General features: G+C 40.2%; 1 protein-coding gene across 4 annotated transcripts in view; it reads right to left on the bottom strand.

The window, feature by feature from the left end:
• Positions 1-10,235: 10,235 nt before the first annotated feature.
• septin6 (septin 6) overlaps positions 10,236-17,175 on the bottom strand; it is a 57,527-nt gene continuing 50,587 nt past the window's right edge. For 3 of the 4 annotated variants that reach the window (XR_009655226.1, XM_060927722.1, XM_060927721.1), the window contains one exon: positions 14,016-14,920. Coding sequence is in view for 2 of the 4 variants with exons in the window: in XM_060927721.1 (XP_060783704.1) it covers positions 14,905-14,920 (16 nt within the window). In the remaining 2 variants the exon portion in view is untranslated. Of the gene's footprint in view, positions 12,049-14,015; positions 14,921-17,175 lie in introns of those variants that run through there. The other variant, XM_060927720.1, reaches the window with a different exon arrangement.

Genomic DNA, 17,175 nt, shown 5'->3' with positions numbered 1-17,175 from the left:
CCTGTAGAACAGGATAAAGCAGCTAGAGATAATGAGATGAGATGAATGCAGGTCGTTTTTGACCCATGTTGTGCATTAGAAGGGTAGTGATACAAAAAGGGTTTTTATTCAAAAAGTAAGAAAGGAAAAAATAAAATAAGGATGTATGATGATCAAAAACAAGTTAATTGAGGAATATCTTGAATACTGAATGATGGAATTAATTTATTGCAAAGATATAGAAGATAAAAACTCAGCCGGGTCACTTTTGACCCATGTTTTGCATCAAAGGGTTAAACAAACGAGACACAAATTATACTACTTGGTCATTTACAACCCCGATTCCAAAAAAGTTGGGACAAAGTACAAATTGTAAATAAAAACAGAATGCAATGATGTGGAAGTTTCAAAGTTCCACATTTTATTCAGAATAGAACATAGATGGCATATCAAATGTTTAAACTGAGAAAAATTAGGTGATTTTAAATTTCATGACAACACCACATCTCAAAAAAGTTGGGACAAGGCCATGTTTACCACTGTGAGACATCCCCTTTTCTCTTTACAACAGTCTGTAAACGTCTGGGGACTGAGGAGACAAGTTGCTCAAGTTTAGGGATAGGAATGTTAACCCATTCTTGTCTAATGTAGGATTCTAGTTGCTCAACTGTCTTAGGTCTTTTTTGTCGTATCTTCCATTTTATGATGCGCCAAATGTTTTCTATGGGTGAAAGATCTGGACTGCAGGCTGGCCAGTTCAGTACCCGGACCCTTCTTCTATGCAGCCATGATGCTGTAATTGATGCAGTATGTGGTTTGGCATTGTCATGTTGGAAAATGCAAAAAGTCTTCCCTGAAAGAGACGTCGTCTGGATGGGAGCATATGTTGCTCTAGAGCCTGGATATACCTTTCAGCATTGATGGTGTCTTTCCAGATGTGTAAGCTGCCCATGCCACACGCACTAATGCAACCCCATACCATCAGAGATGCAGGCTTCTGAACTGAGCGCTGATAACAACTTGGGTCATCCTTCTCCTCTTTAGTCCGAATGACACGACGTCCCCGATTTCCATAAAGAACTTCAAATTTTGATTTGTCTGACCACAGAACAGTTTTCCACTTTGCCACAGTCCATTTTAAATGAGCCTTGGCCCAGAGAAGACGTCTGCGCTTCTGGATCATGTTTAGATACGGCTTCTTCTTTGAACTATAGAGTTTTAGCTGGCAACAGCGGATGGCACGGTGAATTGTGTTCACAGATAATGTTCTCTGGAAATATTCCTGAGCCCATTTTGTGATTTCCAATACAGAAGCATGCCTGTATGTGATGCAGTGCCGTCTAAGGGCCCAAAGATCACGGGCACCCAGTATGATTTTCTGGCCTTGACCCTTACGCACAGAGATTCTTCCAGATTCTCTGAATCTTTTGATGATATTATGCACTGTAGATGATGATACGTTCAAACTCTTTGCAATTTTACACTGTCGAACTCCTTTCTGATATTGCTCCACTATTTGTCGGCGCAGAATTGGGGGGATTGGTGATCCTCTTCCCATCTTTACTTCTGAGAGCCGCTGCCACTCCAAGATGCTCTTTTTATACCCAGTCATGTTAATGACCTATTGCCAATTGACCTAATGAGTTGCAATTTGGTCCTCCAGCTGTTCCTTTTTTGTACCTTTAACTTTTCCAGCCTCTTATTGCCCCTGTCCCAACTTTTTTTTTAGATGTGTTGCTGTCATGAAATTTCAAATGAGCCAATATTTGGCATGAAATTTCAAAATGTCTCACTTTCGACATTTGATATGTTGTTTATGTTCTATTGTGAATACAATATCAGTTTTTGAGATTTGTAAATTAAATTATTGCATTCCGTTTTTATTTACAATTTGTACTTTGTCCCAACTTTTTTGGAATCGGGATTGTATCTAATGATGAAAATGATCCAATATTGCACGTCTGTGAGTGGCAAAAGTACATTTCCGGTAACTGTTGATCAGTCCTGCACACCGGCTTGGAGGAATTTCTCCGTTCCATTCTCTCCGCTCCATTCCTCTGTACAGAACAGCTTCAACTCTGGGATGTTGGTGGGTTTCCTCACATGAACTGCTCGCTTCAGGTCCTTCCACAACATTTCGATTGGATTAAGGTCAGGACTTTGACTTGGCCATTCCAAAACATTAACTTTATTCTTCTTTAACCATTCTTTGGTAGAACAACTTGTGTGCTTAGGGTCGTTGTCTTGCTGCATGACCCACCTTCTCTTGAGATTCAGTTCATGGACAGATGTCCTGACATTTTCCTTTAGAATTCGCTGGTATAATTCAGAATTCATTGTTGCATCAACGAAGGCAAGCCGTCCTGTACCAGATGCAGCAAAACAGGCCCAAACCACGATACTACCACCACCATGTTTCACAGATGGGATAAGGTTCTTATGCTGGAATGCAGTGTTTTCCTTTCTCCAAACATAACGCTTCTCATTTAAACCAAAAAGTTCTATTTTGGTCTCATCCTTCCACAAAACATTTTTCCAACAGCCTTCTGGCTTGTCCACATGATCTTTAGCAAACTGCAGACAAGCAGCAATGTTCTTTTTGGAGAGCAGTGGCTTTCTCCTTGCAGCCCTGCCATCCATTGTTGTTCAGTGTTCTCCTGATGGTGGACTCATGAACATTAACATTAGCCAATGTGAGAGAGGCCTTCAGTTGCTTAGAAGTTACCCTGGCGTCCTTTGGGACCTCGCTGACTATTACACGCCTTGCTCTTGGAGTGATCTTTGTTGGTCGACCACTCATGGGGAGGGTAACAATGGTCTTGAATTTCCTCCATTTGTACACAGTCTATCTGACTGCGGATTGGTGGAGTCCAAACTCTTTAGAGATGGTTTTGTAACCTTTTCCAGCCTGATGAGCAACAACAATGCTTTTTCTGAGGTCCTCAGAAATCTCCTTTGTTCGTGCCATGATACACTTCCACAAACATGTGTTGTGAAGATCAGACTTTGATAGATCCCTGTTCTTTAAATAAAACAGGGTGCCCACTTACACCTGATTGTCATCCCATTGATTAAAAACACCTGACTCTACTTTCACCTTCAAATTAACTGCTAATCCTAGAGGTTCACATACTTTTGCCACTCACAGATATGTAATATTGGGTCATTTTCCTCAATAAATAAATGACCAAGTATAATATTTTTGCCTCATTTGTTTAACTGGGTTCTCTTTATCTACTTTTAGGACTTGTGTGAAAATCTGATCATGTTTTAGGTCATATTTATGCAGAAATATAGAAAATTCTAAAGGGTTCACAAACTTTCAAGCACCACTGTATACTGGGGATCACACCTATATGGGGGCCTTCCCTAAGCTGTGGCCAAGCTAGAATGTCTATATACACTACAGTAATACTAAGGTACCCCTGTGCGCAAACTGAGCTCCATGGTTTGCAAAGGCTGAAGTAGAAGAATTTGAGTGTCCTGCACAGATCCCTGACCTCAACCCCACTGAACACCTTCGGGATTAATTGGAGTGCTGACCTCACTAATGCTCTTGTAGCAGAATAAATCCACACAGCCAAGCTCCAAAATCTAGTGGAAAGCATTCACAGAAGAGTTGAAGTTATTATCACAGCAAAGGTGGGCTAAATCTGGAATGGGATGTTCAAAAAGCACATATAGTTACAATGGTTAGATGTTCACAAACTTTTGGCCATATAGTGCATATTGAGTGCATCTACACTGTAATCTTGCCATACTGGTGTATTTTGCTGATATATATGTAATTACTTACTGTAGTCTGGAACAGGGGTTCTCAACCTTTTCTGCTTTGAGGCCCACCTATGCATACTTGTAACGAGTTGGGGCCCGTTCAAAAAGATCCCCAATTATTTTGGCTCATCTATTCTATTAGAATCTAATAATCTATTGTAAAGTGTATTGATGGAATGCAACATCACTCCCTGTTACAGATGAGAATTAAATTAATGCAATAAAAACAAACTGTTTTTATTTGTAGGTATTGTTTTTAAAACTGTATGGATGTGCCAGAAGCCAACATAAAACCATGCATGCAGGGCATTCTCAGTCAGAAAGGATTAATGATCCAAAAGTGGAGTCTGGTTTATTAACACAAGAACTTATTGCCATGTTTGTGTACAGCAAACAAGCAAGTTATTAATACCAAGACGTACACTCAAAATAACTCGATACAGAAACCACTCAATGGGATTAGATCCTTACATGCTAACAAAGAAGGATTTTTCCTATGAGTTGGAAAATTGTCCATCCATTGAGTTCCCTGACATTTCAAACTACCTGGTGCTGCAGACATTATTCTACATGGACAAACAGATGAAAACCTGGAAGAGCATGGAGGTGTACGACTTTTTATACGTGGCTGGGCTAAAGATCTGGGGATGAAAACACTACAAGATGGATCCTCTGTCATTTATGCCTGGGCAAGTAGGAATTTTTGGGCTTTTTGTACGTGTCTTCACGATGATTGCTAAGACGCTACAAGTTTTAGTATCAGGTGTAAACAAACCACAGCCGCTCGATTCTCAATCCTCACTGCTCTTCTCTTCCAGGTAAATCATTCACAAAGGTCCACAGAAACTCCTTTAAATACCTAGGCATTACATGTATTATATACACGTTAGTTTACAATATGGCAACCACGATCAAACAATAAACAAAAACACATCTGAGGACTTAAGCACCTCCTGAACTTCAAAACACCACAAAATAACGGAAAATGATGAGAAGTGATTTGCGAATCCAAACGAAATAAATCAGAGGAATTTACAAACCTTTCACGAAGTGATCACTGCAAACTTGAGCGTTCTTTGACTCCGCTCCCTTCCATCGCAGCGAAAGTTTCAAGAGCCACCTTTCTCATCGTCTTTTAGTAAAACCCTTTGCCCTTTCACCCTTTATCACTTCCCAGGGAACCCAGAAGAAATGTTTGTCAGTTTCACGGTTTGTTTGATTCAAGCAGCCCAAAACAATGCAAGCATAGGGCATTTTAATGGTTCGCAAGGCACCCCAGCGATAGTCGTGCTTTGTGAACAGTGAGCTCAGCCGACCACCACTTCATGTCTTGCATATATAATGAGGCGGATGTGATGTCGGATGCAACCCAGTACCCTACTAAAACCTAGCTTCGACTTTTAAAAAATTCACGGCCTACTAGATGGCGGTTCACAACTCATTAATGGGCCATGGCCCAGTGGTTGAGAAACACTGGTCTATAGGGTACAATGTCAGCCTACTACTCCATCCTAGACTACTACTTTTCCCTGCTCTAACACAAAAACATTCTCTCAAGAAAGGCTGTTAATTAGCTGATTAGTTGAATAAAGTATGTTAGAGCAGTGAAAACATTCGATTGTACAGGGAAACTGTGCATCATTGGAGGGACCACCATATGGCCAGCTCTGGCAGATATTCGGGTGGTGTTTCATTCATTGTGTGTTAACCTCCAGACCTTCAGTATTTAGTCAGCAGTGACACTGTTTAAAAAAGCAACAACAACCCAGCAGCACTGCTATGTGTTGATGCATTTGTAACAAAGCAATACCCACTAACATGCTACTATAATTCATCTCTCTCTCTCTAGCCGCTTTATCCTGTTCTACAAGGTCGCAGGCAAGCTGGAGCCTATCCCAGCTGACTACGGGCGAAAGGCGGGGTACACCCTGGACAAGTCGCCAGGTCATCACAGGGCTGACACATAGACACAGACAACCATTCACACTCACATTCATACCTACGGTCAATTTAGAGTCACCAGTTAACCTAACCTGCATGTCTTTGGACTGTGGGGGAAACCGGAGCACCCGGAGGAAACCCACGCGGACATGGGGAGAACATGCAAACTCCGCACAGAAAGGCCCTCGCCGGCCACGGGGCTCGAACCAGGACCTTCTCGCTGTGGGGCGACAGCGCTAACCACTACACCACCGTGCCACCCGCCACTATAATTGTAACAAATAATTAGTTACTGAGCACTTTATTAGGAACACTATATTGGGCAGGGCCTCCCTTTGCTCTCAAAACAACCTCAGTTCTTCATGGCATGGATTTCACAAGATGTTGGAAACATTTCTTCCATGTTGACATGATTGTATCATGTAATTCCTGCGGTTTTTGCGGGTATATTTTCTCTCATTCTACCACATCCCGAAGGTGTTCTATTGGATTTAGAGCTGGTGACTGGGAAGCCCACTGAAGAACACTGAACTCACTGAAACCAGTTTGAGATGACTTGCTTTGTGACATGGTGCATTATCATGCCAGAAGTAGCCATTAGAAGATGGGTAAATTGTGACCATGAATGGATGCACATGGTCAGCAGCAATACTCAAATAGACTTTGGCATTCAAGAGATGATCAATTGGTATTAAAAGGTTGAAAATGTGTCAAGAAAACTTTCCCTACACCATTACATTATCTCCACCAGCCTGGACTCTTGACCAAAGGCAGGTTCGGTCCATGGAGTCATGCTATTGGTGCCAAATTCTGACCCTACTATCTGTGTGCCTCAGGAGAAATTGAGATTCTTCAGACCAGGCTACATTTTACCAGTCAACTGTCCAGTTTTGGTGAACCTGTGCCCTCTGCAGCCTCAGCTTTCTGTTCTTGGCTGACAGAAGTGAAACTTGATGTCTTCTTTTGCTGTTGTAGCCCATCCACCTCAAGGTTCAACATGTGCATTCTGAACTGCTTTTCTGCTCACCACAATTGTACAGAGTGGTTATCTGAGTCACTGTAGCCCTTCTGTCAGCTCGAACCAGTCTGGCCATTCTCCACCGACCTCTCGCATCAACAAGGTGCTTCTGTCTGCAGAACTGCCACTCATTAGATTTTTTTCTCCATATTGCAACATTCTGAGTAAACTCTCGTGACTGTTGTGTGTGAAAATTCCAGGAGGTCAGCAGTTCTAGAAATACACAAACCAGCCCATCTAGCATTCATGTCACAGTGAAAATAACTGAGATCACATTTTTTCCCCATTCTGATGATTGACGTGAATATTACTCAAACTGCTGGCTCATATCTGCCTGATTTTATACATTACACTGCTGCCACATGATTGGCTGATGAGACAATTGCATGAAAGTGTAGGTGTACAGGTGGTCCTATTTGTTCAGTGAGTGTATAACTGAGGCAGCCCATTGTAGCTGAAATGAACGTTTCATTTATCAACTACAAGGAAGTCATTTTTATGATATTATTCTACATACCATAAGGTCCACCATACACAACCCCAAATCAGAAAAAGTTGGGAGACGGTACGTTGAAATTGAAATTAAAACTAAGAACAATCATTGAACTGTATTGCACTCAAAACAATACAACAACACATTATTTGATGTTTTACTTCATTTTTTTTTTTAAAATAAACACATTTCAATTTTGATTCTTGCAACACATTTTAAAAAAAACATTGGGGTGATAAAGCAATTACCACTTTGCAATGTTGCCATCCTTTCTCACAACACTTAAAAGACGTTTAGAGACTGAAGACACCAAGTGCTGAAGTGTTTCAGGTGTTATTTTACCACATTCTTCCTGCAAACAGGTCTTAAGGTGTGCAACAGTACGGGGTCGTCATTGTCGTATTTTTCGCTTCAAAATTCACCACACAGTCTTTCTTGGGGTCAGAGGGGACAGGCACCCTCTTCTTCCACAGCCATGCTTTTGTAATGTTATGCAGAATATGGTTTTGCATTGTCTTGTTGAAATATCCCTGGAAAAGATGTCGTCCTGAAGGCAGCATATGTTGCTCCAAAATTTCAATATACGTTTTTGAGTTAATGCTGCCATCACAGAAGTGCCCTTAGCTTTGCCAAGGGCACTGACACAACCCCATACAATGACAGGCCTTGGCTTTTGGATTTGTTGCTGGTAACAGTCTGGATGGTCCTTTTCATCTTTGGTCCAGAGCACATGGGTGTCAATTTCTTCTGAAAAAGACCTGGAATACTGATTCATCTGACCACGAAACTAATTTCCACTGTGTGATGGTCCATCTCAGATGCCTCTGAGACCAGAGAAGTTGACAGTGCTTCTGGACATAGTTAACATAAGGCTTCCTTTTTGCACAGTAAAGTTTTAACTGGCATATTTGTGGATGTAACTCGGTATTTTAATGCTTGACAAAGGGTTGCCAAAGTAATCCTGAGCCCATGTGGTTATATCAGCTTTAGATGAATGACCGTTCTTGATGCATTTATTTCTTGATGATTTATCTGAGGGATCGGAGAGCACGGTGTTCAGCTTAGGCTTGTGCCCTTGCCCTTTACATACTGAAATTCCTCCAGATTTTTTTCATCATTCATTCATTCATTATCTCTAGCCGCTTTATCCTTCTACAGGGTCGCAGGCAAGCTGGAGCCTATCCCAGCTGACTACGGGCAAAAGGCGGGGTACACCCTGGACAAGTCGCCAGGTCATCACAGGGCTGACACATAGACACAGACAACCATTCACACTCACATTCACACCTACGGTCAGTTTAGAGTCACCAGTTAACCTAACCTGCATGTCTTTGGACTGTGGGGGAAACCGGAGCACCCGGAGGAAACCCACGCAGACACGGGGAGAACATGCAAACTCCACACAGAAAGGCCCTCGCCGGCCCCGGGGCTCGAACCCAGGACCTTCTTGCTGTGAGGCGACAGCGCTAACCACTACACCACCGTGCCGCCTCCTCCAGATTTTTTGAATAATTTAATGATCTAATGCAACATTGAGGGTAGCATATCCAAATCCATTTTTATCTTCCTTTGAGGAACATTGATTTTAAACATTTCAATAATTTTCTCACATATCTGTTGACAAGGGCGGCACGGTGGTGTAGTGGTTAGCGCTGTCGCCTCACAGCAAGAAGGTCCTGGGTTCGAGCCCTGGGGCCGGCGAGGGCCTTTCTGTGTGGAGTTTGCATGTTCTCCCCGTGTCCGTGTGGGTTTCCTCCGGGTGCTCCGGTTTCCCCCACAGTCCAAAGACATGCAGGTTAGGTTAACTGGTGACTCTAAATTGACCATAGGTGTGAATGTGAGTGTGAATGGTTGTCTGTGTCTATGTGTCAGCCCTGTGATGACCCGGCGACTTGTCCAGGGTGTACCCCGCCTTTCGCCCGTAGTCAGCTGGGATAGGCTCCAGCTTGCCTGCGACCCTGTAGAAGGATAAAGCGGCTAGAGATAATGAGATGAGATGAGATGAGATCTGTTGACAAACTGAGATCCTTGGCCCATCTTTGCTCCTCAAATTCCAAGCCTCTCCTGGATACTGATTTTGTACCAAATCTCAAAGTCAAATCAAATCACATCATTATTTGTTTTACCTCTTTACTAGTCCTAATTTTTTCCTGTATCAACTTTTTTTTTTTTAGAATATCATGTAAGCCTGAAATGCTGGAATGGATGTACATTAACAAATGAAATTAAGTGGACCAGACAAAACAAGAAATGTCTTAGGTTCACAATGTCTGCAATGAAATACAAGTCAAAGTAAATTTAGAAAATCACTGCTGTTTATGGAATATTACTTTTGTTTGCTATTAATGCATCAACCTTATCATTAATTTAGCATGGCAGGAAGTATGACGTTCTTCTAGAAAAGACAACAGCATGCTCGCCTTAGCAACTGCAAATCAATCAAATAATCTCAAGTCATATGGCAGCAGTTTGAAGGTTTTCGCAGCAAATGTCTTTAAAATGTTAGAGCTGCTTAACCTTTTTTTTTTTTTAACCCATAGAGCTATGCTTATTCGTGTGCATAGGATTTCCTAAACGCCAATATCACATTTTTATCATCAAATTCTATCCTCCGTAGCATCCAAGAGACAGTAAGCTCCAGAGGATATATAGTACCAGTCTAAAGTTTGGACACACTCTTTAGTATGAAAGAGTGTGTCTGAACGTTTGACTGGTATTGTGTAATATATAATAAATAATTATCAGGCCTTTGTTGATTAAATTTTTAATCCAAACTTGTGTATATACTTATAGCCTTAATGATCAAAAGATTTCAGCATTTTTGGTTTTATTGTGCGATTGTAAACATCAGAAAACTGACACTTTTCAACTATTATTTTTTATAACTGGACTTAAACACATGCAAGACAAAGTCCAATGCATTTTAAGACCCCTTACAGTATGTGTGCATGTATGTATATACTTATTTTACACCCAGTGGCTTTTTATTAAAAAAAAAAAAAAAAAACAGATACGTGAATAACTAAACAACAGGTTTTGACAGATTTTTTATTTAAAATGTACACCGATGAAATTTTACCACGATGAAATATTTCACAACTTTGTGTTAGGATAGGTACCGAGGGTAACTGATGAAAGATGCTAGAATAATGATGCAGTTTGACAACCAGAATGTCCACCTACCAACAGTGTGATTGATCAACACTTTTCTACTTCAATACACAAAATATATCCTTATAAATTATATAAATATGGACTGATCGCTGTGCCTGCCATTGCATATTTTAAACTGCCAAAACAATATATCTAAATAGGTACTATTTAACAGGACATGGTTTTTGATAGAAATTTGCAGAAACGTGTAACTGCCCATGGACCTGTAATAACTCCCTACGAGAAAAAAAGGCCAACTGAGAAAGCATTTACGCTGTAGAAGCATATAAAACATGCAAAGGCTGATTAGATAAGGCAAAGCATGAAATGAAATAAGGGGCTCTGAATGTGACCTACATGGTATTCAGAAGGGATTCTTTAAATCACGACCTTGAGAATTCAACAAATTAGAGGGCAATTAGAAACGAAACCCGGTGTTGCACCACTGAAACTCATCAAACTTAAAATCAGCCTGACTTCAGATAACATGCAATTTGTCTTTGGGTCTTTCTGTCTCACAGTCAGAGTCAACACAAAACACATCTTCACAGGAGAAACCCAGATGTGTAAATGGAAAAGATTGGGGCATAAATGAATGTTATGTATGTAAAAGCAATATATATTTTAATTTATAAAAACTGATGTTTTTACAATAAATATTTTTTTTCCTTTCATGCTATATTTTAATACCAGAACTTTGGTTCTAGTATCTTCACAAAGTCTATAAAAATATTAGTGTGGGACTGTTTGGTGTGCCTAAATAGAAAAGAGAGAATACTTCTTGCGGAAAAATACCATGTAAAGCCCACATGTTTAACTGAGCAGACAACAAAGTTTCCAAAAAACAAAAAAGGGCTGAAAGAGTGAAAGGCAGGAAGAGGAAATGGGTGCCTAGTTCTTGAGGAAGCTGCGATCCCCTCTTCTGACAGGTGGCCACGAGAGGTTTAAAAGAAGCTAGGAGAAACGGACAGAAATGCAGGTTAGAGAAAGAGTCAAGCAGCTGGAAAGAGAAATAGCAACCATGGGACGACAAGGTTTACATAAATTAATCTGAAATTCTTTCACAATATTTAACAGCCAAAAGCAGTAAATATTCTGATTGTACGAACATATTCCATATTCAGTATCGTGTTCCAAACATGAATTCAAATGTAGTCCCACTTGTTAACGTCTTTAAGCTGCAGAATAACAAATGTTAAAGCCTGTTAAAATCAGAGTGATCCTCATGGATGGGTGTGGGCTGTTTAAAAAATTTCAAATTCACACTTGAATTATTGTTTATAATTTCATAAACATCATAAAGTAGAGTTTATGATAGAACTGTAATGTACGAATTAACCTGAAATATATTCTAAGTGCATTTTCAGGATCTCCCGAAAGGGACTAAACATAGTAAGCACACTAGTCACACAGCATTGCAAAAAAATACACGTCAAGCAAAGTAAGCACAGCCTTAGGCGAGTGATTTAGATTTAGTAGCACACAAAGCATTCTTTGCAAAAGTTGCTGTAACCAAAAATAAAAAGGCCTTTAATACACAAGGAAGCCGTTCTATTAGAAACCCCCCAAGAGCTGGCATCCACAATGTCTTCCTATGGCCTTAGAGTAGCAAATAACCAAAAACTCATGGTCAGGTCCATTAGCAAAGCTGTGCAGGCGAAGATACTACTCAGTGCAGAGCCAGGGATTACTGCAAAGGAAAGTAAATACACACAAAGCAGGGAGAGTGTAGTCAGCTTCAACATACGACCCACCAGAGAACACACGATGCCTCAAATTAAAGAACGATACGTCAAGTCTGCTCACACCCATCCCACCTAGGATTCAAGAGGACACACCTGCTGAGTGCCATTCATCAAAATACAACAAACCATCCTGTTTCCACCAGGACTCTCATCCCTTTTAATGGTCTTGATTTAAAAAAAAAATTAATAGACTTAAAAAAAATTATATATATGAGAGACAGGATAGAAAGTAGTATAAAGGAATCTGAAGCATCACATTTGAACAATACTGGATCCAGTTAAAATTGGAAAGAACAGTTTGTGCAGAAAATCATCCATTTTACACACAATGTACATTTAATTGTCTGTTTAATACGTACACCCGGTCAGGGGTTCAAGCTGCCACCGTTAGGCCCTTGAGCAAGGCCCTTAACCCTCTCTACCTCAGGGGTGCTGTATCATGGCTCTGACCCCGACTTCCTAACAAGCTGTGATGTGTAAAGAAAATTTCACTGTGCTGTAATATAGGTTTCGTCTACCTACATTTTTTTATGAGCATGTACAATGTACACTGTATAATTACTGACTGTAGCCCATCTGCTGCCGTAAACCATTTGTCAGCCTCATTGACCCCCTACAACAGTGGAAAGTCATTATTTGGGTGGCGTTTCTCAGCACAGCAGTAACTTGGTGCTTATTGTGCAAGCTGTACATTGATATCACTGCATTATACACCTACCTTGTTTTGTCAATTTTACAGTTAGAGACTGCAGCTCAATCTTCCATGTGCAGTTTGTTAATCATCCTCTAACTTCTAAATCGGTGTCAGGTTCTGACCACGGGATCACTAAGCTGGTTTACCAGTTCTTCATGATCCGCTTGTTCCAGAACCACACCCTCTAACATGCTAGTGGTCCAGTGAATGAAATACCACCCAAATTATTTGTTCAACAGTGGTCAATTTCCACTGAATTATGGTGTAGCAGGCTGACAAATTGGACTCACTAGCAGAAGCACATGGGCTGAAGTCAGTAACCAATTACAAAGTGACCTATATAAGTGTGCTTGATAAACTAATCAAGATAAGTATAAGGAATAAAGTGACCACGGACTATACATGTAGCGTTAGTGGAAAATTTCTGTAAAACAATTTTTTTCCTCTTGTGAAGCCGAGTGTGTTGCCTGAAAACCAGTGATGAACTGAAGATCCACTTTTATCCAAAATCCTGAGAAGGTTTATTTGGTGTTTACAAACACCCAGCACAGAAAGACATATCTTCCCAAAATATTCAAATTAAGAATTTAACTATAATCAAAATAATATATTCATACACTACCGTTCAAAAGTTTGGGGTCACCCAGACAATTTTGTGTTTTCCATGAAAAGTCACACTTATTTACCACCATAAGTTGTAAAATGAATAGAAAATATAGTCAAGACATTTTTCTGGCCATTTTGAGCATTTAATCGACCCCACAAATGTGATGCTCCAGAAACTCAATCTGCTCAAAGGAAGGTCAGTTTTATAGCTTCTCTAAAGAGCTCAACTGTTTTCAGCTGTGCTAACATGATTGTACAAGGGTTTTCTAATCATCCATTAGCCTTCTGAGGCAATGAGCAAACACATTGTACCATTAGAACACTGGAGTGAGAGTTGCTGGAAATGGGTCTCTATACACCTATGGAGATATTGCACCAAAAACCAGACATTTGCAGCTAGAATAGTCATTTACCACATTAGCAATGTATAGAGTGGATTTCTGATTAGTTTAAAGTGATCTTCATTGAAAAGAACAGTGCTTTTCTTTCAAAAATAAGGAAATTTCAAAGTGACCACAAACTTTTGAACGGTAGTGTATGTGGTATTGTGTTTTCAGAACAGAATTTATGGCGTGATGGTCGTACACAAGGAGTTTGCCCACAGTTTCAACGTTTGGTCAAACAGCCCTTTATTATTTGTTTTAGAAGACTATTTTGTACACTGACAAGTGCAATATTGATCCCTTGGAAATACTTGTTCATAATCTCTAAGTACAAAATGTTCTTATTGTAATAATGGGTCACAAAATAGTTAAAGAAGCAAGTATAAAAGCAGGTGCTGATACTTAAAATATTGTACAGCAAAAGCTTGCCTTAATACACCTCCTACAAGCGTGTTCATGGCATGTATAAAAAAAAACAAAAAACAGTGAGGTATGACCAAAGATGACTAGCAAACATTCTGATAACATGCATCAGGATAAAATGAAAAACACCACATGCCAAACTCCGTACTGCTGAAATCCTAAAGGTGTACATTACTGTAATGATTTAATGAAATAAGTTAAAATAATTTCCACCTATTTCATGTTTGAACTGGATGAGTAAATATACCCAAGTAACGAACACCTTTAGTACAAGTAGTACAGGGAGGGTCTTCTTGGTTGAAGCGCTGGCGCCCAACCAAAAACAAAACCATTACATTTGTAACTGTTGATGAACAGCAAACCATGCCCAACTGATGTCTCAATTTAGTCTGCTATTAACACAACAGTCGTCACGCTCATTAACGTTAATAGCAAACCTGGTCATGCATTACAGATCAACCAAAACAAGTTATTATAAAGAAGAGAAACACTGGCTCTTAAAATGAAATAAAAAAAAAAAAAAGGAAACAATGCATTTAAGTCAACGATGCCATTCACATTAATGATCCCTCTTCAGCGTAGTTATGTGTGTGGCTTGGGAGAGGAAGGAAAAGAGGGGGAGGGGGAGCGGAGCAGCACGGCTCAGGAGCACTGAGGGGGAAGAACTCATTCACAGCTGGTTGGGAGAGCACTTTCTACAGGAACCCTGAACTGCAAATGAGAGAGAATGAGGATTATTTTCTCTAATCGGTTACATTCATACTATGTTCACTTATACACAAATCTTAAAAGGTTAATGCAATGCATTAGAGATGTTGAAAGGGGTTATGGGAAAAGGTGGAACGTTCTTGAAAATGAAACCTAACTTTTGCTGCTTCATGTTTAACAGGATGTTTTCATTGTGCAAACTTGAACTTCTACACGACAGGTAACTGAAGTCCAGTGGTCAGAACTCCGAACGACTAAAAGAGCTCCCTGACTCAGAATCAGTGCTGCCTCATGTAATTGCGTGACACAGCACATGACTTAAAGGATATGGGACATGAAACATAAAAGCATGCTATATCAGTTTCTTTCCATTAAAAATATGAATTAATTGCATCAACAAATACAAAATCATCTATTAAATTCAGTAAAATCGTTATATTCGTGATGATTATATGGCATTTCTGCTCGAGCTCCGACATGCATATTTTACAACCGGAAGAGCCGCTGTCACGTGATCATACGTCACAAAAACTTTTGGGCACGGCACAAGCGGGTAAATGAATGGAGAAGTGGATGACAAGAAAAATGTTTTTATAGTCTTTAACGTACATTGGACATCATGGTGTATTGTGCTGCTTATGGTTGCAATAATTCCAATGGGAAATGCCCTGGAGTAAGTTTTTTTGCATTCCCCAAGGACCCGAAGCTGAGGAAAGTGTGGGCTCACCTGCGCATGCGCAGTAGGCTTCGCGCATGCGCAGTAGGCTTGGTAGGACAAATCCAAGAGGTAGGATAACTTTACAGAACACCTGTTGAAAAAACTTTGCACCTACTGTTTCCCACAAACTGTGTTCGGACCATTTCACTGAGGATTCTTTCAACATTAATACTCAGGTACTGAGCGATATTAATTGCCAAGACAAATTTAAGAGGCTACTTAAAGATGGAGCCGTTCCCAACGTCCCAATTCAGGAACAAGACGGCGGAGTGAAACCCGAAGTGCTACGGCTACCACTAGGTGCATTCGCTAAGCGACTGAAAGCCGAGGTAAGGATTAGTATTATAATTTTGGGTGTATCAATTATTGATTATCATAATTCTGACTCGTTTCGCCATTTTGAATGTTTTCATCTCAGACTCTGGAAGCATTGTATCTCAATCAATCAATCTCAAAAAATATCAGCAAAAAAAAAAAACACTAGCTTGCAACGGACTTTAGCTAGATCTATGATGAACTTTCAATGTATGATACAAAAATAATACTTCTTTCAACAGATCATTAGCCTTTGAGCAGAATTGTTTTTAACTTACTAGGATGTGTTATCGAGCCGACCGCTTTCAGTTTCATGGGGACTGAATGAACTCTCACTCTCAGAATCATCTGACCCGTCAGAGTAAAGACAAGATCTATGTTCATGTGAATTTCCAGCTATCGGTTCGAATTGATAGGGTCTAACTTCACATCTCTGTGAAACATCGGGAATGTCACTGTCGATGGTGTCCATTTCGGTAACCTGTTTACATTAGATTCCCAAGCGCTGGCTCCTTGGAAAGTTTTTGTGACGTCACGGGTCACGTGACCACCTAGCTAATTAACGAATCATTGTTTTACGCTGATGTATAAAAAAAAGTTGAATAATGTGATGATTTTCACATTTTTGACGCCCTGCAGTGATTTAGATGGCATTTCTTATGTCCTTTATACATAATTATACCCAGAAAAAAATCCATGTCCCATATCCTTTAACTTCACAGCTTGCCCAAGAACAGTGTCATTTTAGGGACAAGTGCTGTACCTGTGTGATCCAGCAGAGGAACAGTTGCTTGTGTGAACTCAAGACAAGGAGTGTCACAACAGAAGCATACGGGGCAACGCATCAAATAAAGTCAGTAATAAACCAAGCGAGTTTAGTGCCAAAGTAACCACTACCTCTACCACAGTTTATACTAAAGATAATTATAGTTGATTTTGTTAAGAATCAAGGGGGCGGGGAAGAGTTAGTGTTTCTGTAAGCCCTCTTTTCCTGTCACAATTTACTACAGGCACCTTCCGAGCTTATAATGGGATTACTGCATTAGAGGAGATTTCCCATCAAAGCACAAAATATTAGGTGGTAATTACTGTAATGAAGCGCCTACGCTGCCTAATTGCCGACTGTGTACAGTACACCATCATGCTCACGGAAAACAGATTCAACATGGCTACAGCAGTTATGGCTCAGAGAAGATATCAATGGCCACAGAGATGTGGATATTAA

Source organism: Neoarius graeffei, chromosome 8 (assembly GCF_027579695.1).
Source record: "Neoarius graeffei isolate fNeoGra1 chromosome 8, fNeoGra1.pri, whole genome shotgun sequence".
Taxonomy (NCBI): domain Eukaryota; kingdom Metazoa; phylum Chordata; class Actinopteri; order Siluriformes; family Ariidae; genus Neoarius; species Neoarius graeffei.
This window is presented reverse-complemented; position numbering and strand designations above follow the sequence as displayed.